General features: G+C 44.3%; 1 protein-coding gene across 1 annotated transcript in view; it reads left to right on the plus strand.

Moving 5' to 3' along the window:
• Positions 1–15,727, plus strand: part of LOC139759015 (G-protein coupled receptor GRL101-like) — a 100,183-nt gene that overhangs the window by 43,578 nt on the left and 40,878 nt on the right. Inside the window, exons 13-14 of the mRNA XM_071680902.1 lie at positions 3,049–3,157; positions 13,994–14,068. Of these exons, the coding sequence (XP_071537003.1) occupies positions 3,049–3,157; positions 13,994–14,068 (184 nt within the window). The remainder of the gene's footprint in view (positions 1–3,048; positions 3,158–13,993; positions 14,069–15,727) is intronic.

Below are 15,727 nucleotides of genomic sequence, written 5' to 3' on the forward strand. Positions count from 1 at the left end.
ATGATATGATATCGTGGAACTTACAGAGGAGGATAGGTAACCTACGGGAGATCTGGATGCGTGTAATGAGGGAATTGAATAGGGTTTGGAATGGCTCTGATCAAGACGGAAATGGAGGGAGTGAGAAAGATTTTGAGTAATCGTGGCCTAATTATGAAAGAGGGATGGAGTAAAATGGAACGTTGTGGTATACTGGGGTCGACGTGCTGTCAGTGGATTGAACTAGGGCACTTGAAGCGTCTTGGGTAAGCCATGGAAAGATCTTTTGTGCCTGGTTGAGGATAAGGTGCTGTGGTTTGAGTGCGTTACACATGACTCCTAGAGAATGGATGTGAACGGATGTGGCCTTTCTTCGTCTGCTCTTGTTCCTGGCGCTACCTCGCTAACGTAGGAAACTGCAATGAAATATATGAAATATATATGTATAAATAGATAGATAGATAGATAGATATGAGGATCACACTAGTCCGTGATGAAAGTGATGAAGGTGAACTCGCACTTCAGTAGGAGTTCATACAATTCTATTTAACATGTAATTTTTCTATACATGTGGCACGACATGTTTCGTGGAGACAATCCACCTCATCAGGTGCCAGTACTTAACAAAGTTATTCAAATCCCATCATCACACTTGAAGTAGCGGACGTTATCTGTGTTGATGCCTCCGTCATAATGTTTATATCAAGGTTACTAAGAGGGTAATGGTTCTTCAACGTGAAGATGAGGGTTATAAAACAGTATATCCTCCAGATATGCATGTTACTGATGGTATAGACACGTGAGTCTCATATAAACAAAACGAAAAGAAAATGGAACAATTTCAGATTTTCTTCAATAGATTTCCTCATCTATATCGAAAACTAGAACTGGATAGGATTTAATTCCAGCTCCAAGTCCAACAATATATCACAAAAATGAGGAACAGATGCGTGAAGTTAACCTTAATTATCATATATATGACCACCGCCCCCACAACCACCGAAGAGCCATTAACCAGTGCACTGTGATACACTGCCACAACTTCTGAAGGGTCGTATCCAGGAGACAGATGGGTAGTCCAGTCTAGTCCAGCTGTGGCTAACGACCCTTAGGGTACTCATACTTGAAATGTATGATCCAAGCTACCTTAGTGAAGGGCATGTTCAACTATCTACCTACTTCTCTCTCTCTCTCTCTCTCTCTCTCTCTCTCTCTCTCTCTCTCTCTCTCTCTCTCTCTCTCTCTCTCTCTCTCTCTCTCTCTCTCTATGTATATATATTTAGCGAGGTAGCGTTAAGAACAGAGAACTGGGCCTTTGAGGGAATATCCTCACCTGGCCCCCTTCTCTGTTCCTTCTTTTGGAAAATTAAAAAAAAAGCAATGAGAGGGGAGGATTTCCAGCCCCCCGCTCCCTCCCCTTTTAGTCGCCTTCTACGACACGCAAGGAATACGTGGGAAGTATTCTTTCTCCCCCTATCCCCAGGGATAAATTATATATATATATATATATATATATATATATATATATATATATATATATATATATATATATATATATATATATATATATATATGTGTGTGTGTGTGTGTATTCATACATATTTGCCATTTCCCACGTTAGAGAGGGAGCGTTAAGAACAGAGGACTGAACGTTAGAGTATATCCTCACTTGGCCTCCTTCTCTGTTCCTTTTTTGGGGGGGGAGGATTTCCAGCATCCCGCTCCCTCCCCTTTAGTCGCCTTCAAGGCGACTGAAGGGGGCGGGACCGGAAGGGCTAGAAACCCTCCCCTCCTTGTATTTTAACTTTCTAAACGGGGAAACAGAAGAAGGAGTCACGCGGGGAATGCTCATCTTCCTCGAAGGCTCAGATTGGGGTGTCTAAATCTGTGTGGATGAAACCAAGATGAGAAAAAAGGAGAGATAGGTGATATGTTTGAGGAAAGGGACCTGGATGATTTGGCTCTGAGTGAAACGAAGCTCAAGGGTAAAGGGGAAGAGTGGTTTAGGAATGTCTTGGGAGTAAAGTCAGAAGTTGGTGAGAGGACAAGAGCAAAGGAAGGAGTAGCACTACTTCTGAAACAGGAGTGGTGGGAGTATGTGACAGTGTAAGAAAGTAAACCTTAGATTGATGTGGGCATAACTAAAAGTGGATGGAGAGAAATGGGTGATTATTGGTGCATATGTACCTGGTCTTGAGAAGAAAGATCATGAGAGGCAAGTGTTTTGGGAGCAGCTGAGTGAGTGTGTCAGCAACTTTGATGCACGAGACCGGGTTATAGTAAATGTTGATTTGAATGCAAAGGTGAGTAATATGGCAGTTGAGGCCTCACAAAACTCTCCATGGTTTACCCCAGACGCTACACATGCCCTGGTTCAATCCATTGACAGCACGTCGACCCCGGTATACCACATCGTTCCAATTCGCTCTATTCCTTGCACGCCTTTCATATATATATATATATATATATATATATATATATATATATATATATATATATATATATATATATATATATATATATTTATATATACATATATATATATCCTATTGGCACCTGAATCCAACATTTTCTATCGACTCTTGATTCGAGTAAGCGTCACAGTGATCACATCTCGCTCTCAACTGTGAACCTTTGCCTCGAGGTCATTGCAGTAAATCTCCAGCACACGTGTTCCTGCAGTCAAACTGTGCCTCGTTGGTCTGATTCATGGCCACAGTTCTCAAGCTCCGTGAACGCAAAATCAATCCGCCTTGTGCGGGAAGTTCCCCCCCACAAGGGAGGAGGGTTCCACAGTGCCTCGTGTCCTGCATCATACCCCTCCTCTCACAGTGGGACGACCTCATCTACGTCTCTAAACTTCTATATCTTTTCGTAATCAGTGAAGTAAATAACAAACCTTTGGTGCATTGGGTGATGGATGCGTCAGGTAAGTAAACATGGTATAGCTTTAGGATCCCAGGTTAGTGTGACAGTTAGCAGTAATACGAGATGTTGTCTTATTACAGTGTTCGAGGAAGATAACGAGATCTCATGTTACGTATTCCACTTGATTTTGCTTTGTTCCAGCGTTCCGATGTTCCAAGATGGCGGAGTGCCGTTGTCTGGACGTGGAGGCTGACTGTTCAGGCCTTGGTCTCCAGTACTTCCCGGACATCGAAAAGCGGCTCAACAACTTGTAAGTACATAGCCACAAGGACCTACCTCCAGTACCCTACCCTGGAACTCCTTCTTCCTCCTTAACCCGAGAACTCGAAGTACAGAACGGTCTTATGAATTGTAGGACAGTGTTTATGACTATGAGGTTCTTCTGTTTTTGTGTGGTTTTAACGAGCAGTAGCAACGCGCAAGTGGGAGAGAGGAAAATTGAGGGATTCAGTAAACTGAACGTTGGTTGTAAGGAAGATTGTAATATCGTCGTGAGTGAGTGAGTAAGACTTGTACTTGAGGTCTTTCAGTGTAAACCACAGTAAGAGGAAATACATCTTCGATATTTGAGACTACGTCTGGACAACTGTGGCATCATAGATTCACTGGCTAATGATATTCGAGATGGTTGGCTCATGGCGAACGAGTCTAATTAACTGGCACTTTCTCATTCTTATTTCCAGTATAGAGATGTAGCCTCAATCTACATCGCAGGCTCGAATTCTCATAACTACTTGGTTGTAGCGGCACACAAGGATTTCTGGGTAGTTGATGATAGGCTAAAGGAGTGTATTTTTTTTTTCATTGTCTTCAGCGATCGACACTGTAGCAATAGATTGTCGGACTGTAGTCACAGACGGAGGAGATTGCAGCAGCAAAGGCGTGGCGGGCATCCAAAAGTAAAGAGGGAAAATGAAGGTTTAATCTAAATTCCCTTTGGCGGCACCCAAAGTCCATTACAGGGGAATAGTGGCATCCAAAGGGAAAGAAATAGATTGAAGGTTTACCTTAAAAGCCCCTCCAGGGTCATTAGGGAGATGGTTGCGTGAGTGGTCAGGTCAGAGGGTCATGCAAAGGATCAGGCGAGTGGTCAGATGTTAGGTAGGTCAATAGGTCAAAGCCGTAGGTTCACGCTAGGATTCAGGCTGGCTGGTCATATTCTTTTATCCTTATCGCTGAAACTTTCTCTCTTTCCTTTAGCATTCAATATAAAGTTTTCCAGTTTATTGCCAATTCACTAAAATCATTTTCTTTTTCTTATTGGGAAGATCATTCAACTGGTTACTGACCTTCTCTCCCCAGAAACTTTCATTATTCAAGTAAGTTCCAAATGACTGAGACAGAGAAAAGACTCTGTTTTGATCGCGGGAAACCGTCACATTCACACTGACTCAGATTCAATCAGGTCATAACGAGACGAACTTCTTCGACAGTCTGGCATCTCAGTCAAGACAGCCCAGGGTCATCATTGGGTTGGCTTCGACGGGGACAACAGCGATCACCATACACCACTTCTCCTCCTCCTCCTCCTCCTCTGGTGTCGTGGCAGCAGATCGACCAGTCGGTGGTATCAACTCATACCACTTGTGGTACGCGAGACCCGCTGGGCCAGGTGGGACGTGGTCTTTGTGGTCGTAAATAAAAACAAAAAGGAATGTGAAGATTCCTTTTTTATATTGGAATAAATTTTGCACTGCCAGATCTTCCATTTGATATGAACATAGGAGTTATTCAAGTCTGAGGTATCCTGGATGATTCACAAAGTAGAGGGAAGACAGTTGTGTGATGTGTCGCTCAAAAGAAATGTTCCGAACCACTGCTGTGACTACGAGGAGTCGAATCCTCCAAATAGTCTTCCCACGATGGTGTTTCGAACCACTGCTGTGACTACGTGGAGTCGAATCCTCCAAATAGTCTTCCCACGATGGTGTTTCGAACCACTGGTGTGACTACGTGGAGTCGAATCCTCCAAATAGTCTTCCCACGATGGTGTTTCGAACCACTGCTGTGACTACGTGGAGTCGAATCCTCCAAATAGTCTTCCCACGATGATGTCTTACATATATTGGTGCACGTAGTGACGTTATATTCTACTGAGCGATACGGAACATTATAAAAACCACAAGATTTACGGTTTCTCTCAATAATTACTTTCTTAATTATCGATAGTATACTTACGCTGGGTAATGGAGAGAAATTAGTGGCAGGAACTTACTTACCGTCTCTTATTCGATCATTTTCCCCTCCCTAGTTCAACCTTCCTAGTGCTAAATCCAGCCTTGGTCCATGATGCTCTCTTATAATTCCCTAAAATACGTGACACTTCTACTGTCTCTTGTCCGTCAACTATGCTACGAAGTCCTGCCATTGTATTGTCTCACTGTACCCCTTCTTCCATTTCATTTTCTTCCTCTACCACACTGTTCCCTTTCGAAGCCTTTCCTGGGTACGCTATCCTCTTCTCTGTTCTCTGTTGTGGTGCCTTAGCCACCGTTGGAGGTGTATACTGGTGGCAGAAATGGGTGTGTATCTTAATTCAGGCAACTCCTCGTAGTATGCTCTCTCTCTCTCTCTCTCTCTCTCTCTCTCTCTCTCTCTCTCTCTCTCTCTCTCTCTCTCTCTCTCTCTCTCTCTCTCTCTCTCTCTCTCTCACGGGTGGAGCGTTGACCGACCTTGAGAGTTAGTGACACTCGGTGGGAGAGCAGGTCGTGTGGAAGTAAGATGCATGGTTCTCTTAGCAGCGCGTACGAGGCCCTCACATCCCAGCGCAGTTGAATTTCACAGCAATATGGAGTTCCAGACACTTTCTTTTCTTTTTCCAGAGGGAACCTCGTCAAGCCAATAGCCACTGCCACAATATATGCTCCATTATTACAGTCAGTCACCTTTTCTTTCATGATCCCTCGAGTTTTTCCATCCCCGGGTAACGCTAGACTTTAGGGAAGTGAGTTGGAGTCAAATCTTTCCACTTATATATAAAACAAGAGACTTGTGCAAAATAAATCACCTAGCTGCTCTTCCATTATGAACTACATCTGTTACACCTTTACGTGTCCCAACTGATGATGAAGAAGGTCTATGACTCATGCAAAAGACCTCTTGTAAGCCTTGACTATTTCACTTTAAGTCCAAATGAACCAATCATTTTTTTCTCCAGCCACACGAGTCTAGGTTAGGTCGTCCATTTACGTAGGTATAGGTACCAAGTGTCATCCAGTCACCACACAGGTACCAAGTGTCATCCAGTCACCACACAGGTACCAAGTGTCATCCAGTCACCACACAAGTACCAAGTGTCATCCAGTCACCACACAAGTACCAAGTGTCATCCAGTCACCACACAAGTACCAAGTGTCATCCAGTCACCACACAAGTACCAAGTGTCATCCAGTCACCACACAGGTACCAAGTGCCATCCAGTCACCACACAAGAAGGGTCACGAAGCAGGGGCGACGTGGTACCTCTCCAGCCTACGACTGCCTGTAACAACGCTGTATAATCCTCCACTATTTAATTACATTCGTCAACTCCTCATTGATATACATGGGGTGGAGTCGCCTGGTAATGGGGGGCATTCAGGAAACAAGTGAGGTAATACGTTACCAGGTTCCATTACCTCGATCTTTCCAAGTCAGTCCTGAACTTAGCCTCATTAGTGAAACCTCATCACGTGGCCTGTTAATGAATGCTATCGTTCGTTCACTGCGTCCACATGAAGAGGAACGCGTCAAGTGAGCTGTTGCCCCATGTCAAAGGGGGCCTTTTCAGTTTTCAATGTTCATCGTCCTTAAACCCAGCTAGGAATATTGAGTATATACCTGCTCATCCATAAATCCTTCTGATTTCCTATAATTTAGGTCAATATCTCTTAACTTTGTGGCAGCAAAGGATAGTCACAACCAGGTTTAATTTACGATCATTTAAATGCAAAACATTGCTGGGGGAAAAAACGCTCGGAATCGGTAGATTATACATGAGTTTATCTATGCCAAGAGTTTACAGGAGTGAGGTGATGTTTACGTGTCAACATCCCCCCCCGGAAGGTCTTTGCAATGTCTGAATACACTTGGTTTACATTACGCCACCCTGAGACTCTGTCGAGCGAGCGGGCCAGGTTTCGTTCTATTTTGATCGACCCCTCTAATCAAGTCCGCCTCCAGGGCGATTAATGTCTGAAGCCATTACGAAGCTATTACTAAAGGTCTTCACCATCATTAATAGCTCTTATCTCCAGAGACCCGGGGATGCCTGTTGAATCTAAGTCTTTGGCAGGGTTGGGAAGGGCACTGAAGATCTACGTGTGATGAAACGGTACAACACATATTGTGTTAGACCCTGTCGGCCATTGACCATAATAAGTCAATATTCAGTCATCAGTCAGCCTTATAACCTCACCACACTCACCACACACAGGCCCTTCATCGCCTCACCGTTGAATGTATGTTTAGCTTCATGACCGTACGTACGTGTGCACTCATCTCAGGACGTGTGTGGATTCCTCCTCTAATGTAGCTTCAACAGTACAGGTCGGTGTAGCCTCATCCTACACCTGTATAACCTCATAGCGTTATCTCAATAGCCTCAGGTTAATTATACATGTGCAGCTTGCTCGTGTCGCCTCTCCAACACACACACACACACACACCTACCGTACCCCTCACAACACCACACATGTATGTAGACTCACTATCACAAACTTATTTGGTCTCATTCCTATATGTGAATAGCCTCACGATGCATACCCTCGCACGCATAGTCGAGCCAAACCTTCCTTTTCCGTCATGACATGTGGAGCAAATACCACACCGTCTTTAACCCAGAAGTTCCTCGTCGAAAACAGCTTTCTGGATCATGTAGACGTCTTCCTCACTCATAGACCTCCTTACGCGGCCAAGAAAATCTTCGCTTGGACTTATCTTGCTACTTCCCAAGGCAGTAGTTTAGCAGAAATGGTTGGCATCCTTCAGTCTTATCTTCGGTAATTTTTCTCTCTTATACGAGCTCCCATATTTTCTTCCTGATTATCTTTTCCAGCTTTCTACAAGACGTGTTTCTCACTTTTAATCAACCTGAAGTTCAGAAAGGTTTCCCCCCCCCAGTCTCCCTTATCAAATGAGGTGCTCAACCTTTGCTCTTTCTCCACTCCCTCGGCAGTAAGTTCCTCCTCCTCCATCAAGTGTCTCAAACAATATATGAAGGTGATCAGTCGAGTGTTGTTCCACATTTCTGTTGTTCATGACCCTCATACCTTGCCCGACAGGAGTAATATATTCAGTCTATAGCCAGCTGTAATGCGTCCTCCACTGTGAATACACTGCAGCCTAGCATGTGTGTGTGTGTGGTCTTCTGTAACTTGTTTTTTCTGTTTCGTTGAACTTTCCTCGAAAGTCCTCCACTCTGATCATCTCGTCGTTGATGGAGAATTTGCTTCTCTCTCTCTCTCTCTCTCTCTCTCTCTCTCTCTCTCTCTCTCTCTCTCTCTCTCTCTCTCTCTCTCTCTCTCTCTCTCTCTCTCTCTCTCTCTCTCTCTCTCTCTCTCTCTCTCTCTCTCTCTCTCTCTCTCTCTCTCTCTCCTTTTCCTTTATCTACAGCATTTCTTGCGCGCTCTTGACACCCTTGAGATAAAGCTGTCTGCTTCATCATACCCACTTTCGCTATGTTCCTCCTGTAATCACTCTCCCTATCACGCCAAGCTCCAGTCTTATAATCAAGAAATGGAAAACGGATTCTAATTACTGGAAGGGAGGAGCCGTTGCTCCTTAGTGATTAAGCAGCCTCAGAGTTACCCATTCACCTACACAAATACTCGCTGTGTGTTTGCCCTTTCCCTTCTCTGCTTCCTTTGTACTTCACTCTATTGAATATACTGTATATCTGCTAAAGGGTGAGGCGAATATTGGTCAGGAGTGATGAGAAAGTGGGTCCGGAACCCTAAGGATCTGGTCGTCATAATATTGTGACACATTGGTGGCATAAGTAGTCGACTGGTTTTTGTCTTTGATTTCATTAATTTCGTGTTTCTGATATTGTGTGTGCTAGGAATCATTGCTGGACTAAGAGGTAAATCCTCTATAAGAGCCATGTAGACGAGCTGAACTTTTGAAGCTTAGAAAAGAGAAGGTCAAGAGGTGTTTTGATACAGGTATTAGAAATCGTCAAGTGCTCTTACACTCACTATATAAGCAGCTAAGGCTGAATTTCTCTGATTTCGCGTGTATCAGTGAATGCAAACTTGTGGGTTGATGCTATTCTTTGATTGAGGCAAAATACTTTATCTTCGAGAGGATTGTTAATCTATAGAATGGTTTGCCTATTAGAGTTGAGAGTAACACCAAACGTACAGTCTCCCAAAAAAGTATCCACCCACCCAAGTCTGAAGTTTCTTATAATGTACAACTGGCCAATTGAGATGAACATTTGACCTTGCTGTCTTTTAACCTCGTATAAGTGCATCTTGTCTTTACTGCTTTGTATACACACACACACACACACACACACACACACACACACACACACACATAGGAGAGCTTAAGATAAAGGTTGACTGGATATTTGCTCACTCTGTGTATACATCTGAGTGTGGTAGTAAACAGGAATGTTTACAAAGTAAATAGAATGTTTCATACATAGTGCACTTTGTAAACATTAAGTGATGAATGGTTACAGTAATACAGAAGTTAACATACTACATAGTCTAACTTACAGATCACTGAGCAGTTCGCTTGTACAGTTGTGCACTTGTTCATGGATTGTTCATGCCGTTCACAATGGTAGGTATATTAGACATGTTCTATTATGTCTCCGTGCGAACTATGATTAGAAGGAGATTGTGGTAATGGACGGTGGTCTGAGGTGAAGGGGCGTCAGGGAGGGGAGGTCTCTGTGAAGGGGGTCGTCAGCAGTTTATTACCGAACTGCCTCGTGATCTCCTGGTGTTGGTCGGGATGGGTGGACTGGCTCAGCAAGATAAGGGAGGCCTCTTGGTAGGTGCTGTAAGAAGGGCCAAGGATGATTCTGCATACTGTCTTTTGCACTCTTTTTAGCTTGTCCCTCTGTTTACCTGTTAGTGAGGAGGACCAGGCTGGGGAGATGTAGGTGAGAACAGGTAGAATGAAAATGTATAGCTATTCCTGACCTCAGCTGGTGGGACGCCTAGTGATTTCACTTGGTAGATACGGTACAGACGGTATGAGGAAAATTTAACGATAGTGGTGATATGACTCTTTCATTCTGAACCGTCGTCATTAGTGTTACCAAGGCTCTCACTACCCGGAGGATGTGTGTGTGTGTGTGTGTGTGTGTGTGTGTGTGTGTGTGTGTGTGTGTGGATAAGGATGCAAGCTTAACAACAATACGTGTGTTGATAGGTACACACTGCAAGTAAAGGTACTCATCCTAACGAGAGTGAGAGATTTCAAATAGATATCTAGATTCGAATCTTCAACATCGTTTCAGGACTCACATAAGGCCTCGAATACCCAGTTGTTATGGATAGATGGGCTTGGATCGGGCATTCAAACCCACTTCCTCATCCTTTACAATTGCCGGATGTATACGACCATCCATTAGTGTTGATACCTTATTCTTTATTTTTGAGTTAATCAACTTACAGCGAGGCGTACACACAACAACGGCACAACACAAATGCTGTAATCAACTTAGATTTTATTCCCCTAAAGACGAAACAAAGTTCGCCTTGCCCTTCACGTGAAATCAGAGGAGAGATGTGTTAAGGGTATGTCATGCATTTAAAAAGCTGTAGGTTGTATCCTGCACTTAAAAAGCAGTATGTTGTAGGCAGTAGAAAAAATAAAAAAACAATATTCACAGAGAGGACGTCCGACAGAGCGATTGCTCCGGTGTGGTCCCAAACTTACTGATGTGGTCCCTAGTTTCCTGATGTGGTCCGTCACCCATTGATATGGTCCCTAAGTGGTCCGTCGCCCACTGGTGAGGTTCATCATGTGTTCGGATGGCCAATCATCCCCCGTGAAAAGTCGCCCACTGATGGGTGTGGTCCCACGCCACACTAGTTTCAATAAAAGATAATTCGAAGGATATTTCGTGGCAGGATATAGGGACGGTATTGGCCCCAAGGGCGTCCCGGTCGACAGACCAATGAGACCTTGGGGAAATCTGCCTTCGACTTCGACTAGCAAGGGAGAGAGATTGTGGGAAATATGAGTGCTGTAAGGAAAGGAGAGGGGGAAGGAAGTGTGGCGTGTGCTGGTGATGCGAAGGGGAAGTGTGGCGTGTGCTGGTGATGCGAAGGAAGTGTAGGGAGGTGAGAGAGAGGAGAGAGAGAGAGAGAGAGAGAGAGAGAGAGAGAGAGAGAGAGAGAGAGAGAGAGAGAGAGAGAGAGAGAGAGAGAGAGAGAGAGAGAGAGAGAGAGAGAGAGAGAGAGAGAGAGAGAGGTTATGTAAGGATGGAATCGTATGAACGCTTTAACTGCTGCATGGAGGATGCGATGCAAATGGTGTGAGAGGAGGAAGAGTCTTGCACGCACACAGGTGGTTATACGATGATCCATCTGTGCACAGACATATAGCTGATGTAAGGGAGATGGAGAGTATAGTAAAATGATTAGATCGTGTAGTCAAACCTTCTGTTGATACAGCTGGTGAAGGGAAATAAAAGGTGTGGATAATACAAGTGTTGTAGGGACATGGCACTGGTGTATACACAGGTTGTGTGAGGGAAGAGTGTGTGTCTATGCGTGTGTGTGTGTGTGTGTGTGTGTGAGTGGGGAACATATCTGTGTGTCAGGGAGGAGAGTGTGGAAGGTGCAGTTAGCGTATGGGGGGAGAGAATGGACAACATTGTATCCATTGTGGTATAGCAACGTGAATTGTAATATCTCATGTGAGGTTCCTGTCATCATGTTAATTATCGTTTATCCCCGCTCATATAAAGGGACTCTTCTGAGATCTGCCGCCACTAGTGGAAAAAAATTCTTTAAAGCTGGTTCTGCAGCTGGTGCTGAAGAGGCAGAGGGTGGAAGATGGTGTTTGACATGCACGGGATATAGCAAAGATTGTGGAGGGTACAGATGGTACAGGGAATAATGTATGAGATACAGGTGGTGCAGGGAAGACAGTGGAAGATACAGGTGGTGCAGAGAAGACAGTGTGGGGGATACAGGTGGTGCAGGGAAGACAGTGGAAGATACAGGTGGTGCAGAGAAGACAGTGTGGGAGATAAAGGGGGTGCAAGGAAGACAATGTGGGAGATACAGAGGGTTCAGAGAAGACAGTATGGGAGATACAGGGGGTGCAGAGAAGACAATGTGGGGGATACAGAGGGTTCAGGGAAGGCAATGTGGGAGATACAGGGGGTGCAGAAAAGACAGTGTTGGGGATACAGGGGGTGCAGAGGAGACAGTGAGGGGGATACAGGAGATACAGGTGATGGACGTGTGAGAAGATGCGTGAGTTACATGTTGGGCAAGGAGAACGATTCGTAAGTTACGGAGGGACGACGAAATTCATAGAAGACCCTCCCAAATTCAGGAGAGATTATCCTATCCATTGATACTGAAGAGAAGGAGGCTCAGTCGAGAGAGGCGAGATGGCAAAGACATCCTATTGACGGAGAAACTAGCGAGGATGAAGAAACGAGTCTGCAGGGAGAACATCATGGATGCATTGAGTTCGTGAGGGGGAGCTGGAGTGAACCAGCCAAGAGATTAAGGAACCTACGAGAAAAAGATTATAATGAGGGAAGGTTATCGCTGAGATGTGGCGAAATGGGAGACGTCAGTGGAAGGGGGGGAGAAAATTTAGTCTGGGAGCTGCCTGGACTTGGCTGTGTAATCTCCAAGTTGAAACTCATCTCTTAGGTTGCCTGAGAGAACGGGAGGGAGCGCGGAAATGGTAGGTTGGAACGCTTGTGGTAGGAGGAGAGACAAAGAGACAGACAGAGATAGAAACAGACAGCTAGACTGACTGACAGACTGAGAGACAGACAGACAGAGGTATAAGAAATTTATGGAGTTGGTGTAAAATCGATGGCATAGATGAGATGACGGGACAGAGGTGTAGGTGTTGTAGGGAGTGGAAATGACATGACAGATGTAATCGCTGTTGCAGGGAGAGGAAATGACATGACAGATGTAGTCGCTGTTGCAGGGAGAGGCAATGACATGACAGAAGCAATCGTTGCCGTAGGACCATACTGCTGAAATTGGACCATTCCAGTGTATCCCTTGGCGAGACTGAGTCGACTTTGTGAGCAGATATGAGTCAGCACGGGCCCGCTGGGGTTAGGTTTGCATGACTTCGAACCCTGGGCTTGGCAGTTGCCCCACACCCAACCCAGGTGTTCATCTTCCCTTCATTACAAGTCGATGAATAGGTACATTTTATCAGGATAGGGTCAGTGTTGTGTGCGTGCGTGTGTACACACATAGAAGTGAAGACCTGATATATATATATATATATATATATATATATATATATATATATATATATATATATATATATATATATATATATATATATATATATATATATATATATATACGATGTTAAGAGACGAAGGAACGAGGGTGTAAAACTGTCTCACGTTAACACAAGACTAGCGGTCATACAAAGTGACCACACACAAACACACACACACACACACACATACATACATTCATACTTTCATCATTAAGTTAATTCTATTCATCTACTCTTATACTATTTAAGGACTTGTCTTACATCTTCTCTAACTAGTTTGATTAATTTCATGTTGTAGCCTCTTGGTGTTCCCTCGCTGCATCTTTTGAAGACTTTATTACTTTTGACATCTTCAAAAAGGGGCTTGATCAGATCACACCTTACTCTTCTTTCTCCTGTGGTGGACAATTTCAAGGCCTCCGACCTTTCCCTGTCACTCATCTCTCTTAATTCTGGTGCCATCTTGGTTGCGCTTCTCTACTAGACCTTCTCTATTAGTTCTTTGTGCTTCTTGAAGTCTGGTAACCAAACGGGAGAAGCAGGTTTAAGCACTGCCTTTATGTAGGATGTGAACAGCTTGCTGAATGTCTCCTTATCTGTATAGCTAAGTGTATTTTATATTTTTCTTCTCTCTCTCTTTCTGCAGAATCTTCGCTGATAACAATCTGAGCGTAACCTTACAGGAAAAGGGCATTCAAGGCTACGATAATATCATCTCTCTGTGAGTATTTTACGTTCATTATTATCTCTATCTCACACTTGGGTTAGTCCCGCTGTGCTAATCTCTTATAGAAACATTCTCTTTCCTTTTCGATGTACCTTATCGAAGTTATTTTGTGTCTCACGACAGCAGGCAGTCCTAGCATTCATATAGCGTCTCTCATCGCACAGAATTCTGATCCTGTTATAGATCTGCGAGTTGGAAAAGTCCCCTTGTTTTTAAGGCCAGTGATCTCATTATGCTCGTTACTGTCTCTTACTGGATAGTTTCTTTCATCTTCCCTTGTTTAATGCTGTACGTGGGTCTGCGGTGTAACCAGATCCCACCTGCTTGAGGTTACATCATGATTGGAAGTCATCTTCTGGCGAGGTTGTGTCTTCGGTTGTTGACGTGAGTGAGTTCGCTCTCACCAGACAACGCCTTTTGCTTCGGAGGTGTCCATCGTGCCCTTTGCTACTGCCGTAGAAAAGGGGTCTTTGGGGTAATTATGAATACGTGTATCAGTGATTCAAATACGTGCATCAGTGATTGAAATACGTGCATCAGTGATTGAAATACGTGCATCAGTGATTGAAATACGTGCATCAGTGATTGAAATACGTGCACCAGTGATTGAAATACGTGCACCAGTGATTGAAATACGTGCACCAGTGATTGAAATACGTGCACCAGTGATTGAAATACGTGCATCAGTGATCTCTTCTAACGTTGGTGTTACAGAACACTTGGTGTTCGTCCGAAGACTCGCTGACCGTTCGTTCTTCCCAGTAAGTATAGGTAGCTCGCGTCATTCGACGACCTCAAGGCGAACTTTTGACACACTGAAGCTCAAGTCATGAACCCTCTGTCGATGAAGACTACTACACTCGAAGAATAGATTCCCGAGAGCCGTCGACCTCCCTCGCCCACATAATGTGGCCACAACCTGAGGTGGAATGTAAGGGGAGGAGTCGGTGGGTGGCAGACGAGGACTCTCGAGTTCGTGTCTCAGCAACAAGAGCTAGTAGCGTGTTAACTCTTAACACACTGAGGCAAAACCTGTTTCTTCCCAGGGAGCAGCAGCCTAGTGTTAGGGGATGGACCAGGGAAAACCTGCATGTACATGACCACCCCATCAGCCCGTATATTAAACTCAAGATAAGGGCCAAGCAATTTCCTACCCAAGGTGGAAAATATGAGCGAAAGCTTCACTCGGAGCAAAATCAATATGGAATCTGAGGGAGTATATCGTGGCTTTCCTTTTCCACAAATGATTTATATCAAAGTCTTCAAGGAAAGGCGTATCTGTCAGTAAGAACATTTGATTTATATTAGATTTATATCAAAGCGTGCAAGGAAAGGTGTATTTCTCAACATTTCAACTTCTAAGGACATTCTAGAATACCCAAAAACCCTGTGACGTCATTCTTTGTTGAGCCACCGGAAACTTACGTCATGCGTTTAATATTTTCAACCCAAACTTTGATTCCCTCAAGGTGCAGGAGGCGTCGGATATATTTCCCTGGATATTAGCAACAGCTTCAGCGGTCGCGTCTCCTCCTCCACCTTGTGGTGTCAGCTGCTGTTAGATATTTCCCAGTTCTTCGTAAACTTCGATATCAAAGTACCTGAACTGACATCCTTGTGGGAGGAGTGGAACCATCATGCACCAGACTCTCT

The sequence above is a fragment of the Panulirus ornatus genome, chromosome 32 (genome assembly GCF_036320965.1).
Source record: "Panulirus ornatus isolate Po-2019 chromosome 32, ASM3632096v1, whole genome shotgun sequence".
In the NCBI taxonomy this organism is placed as follows: Eukaryota; Metazoa; Arthropoda; class Malacostraca; order Decapoda; family Palinuridae; genus Panulirus; species Panulirus ornatus.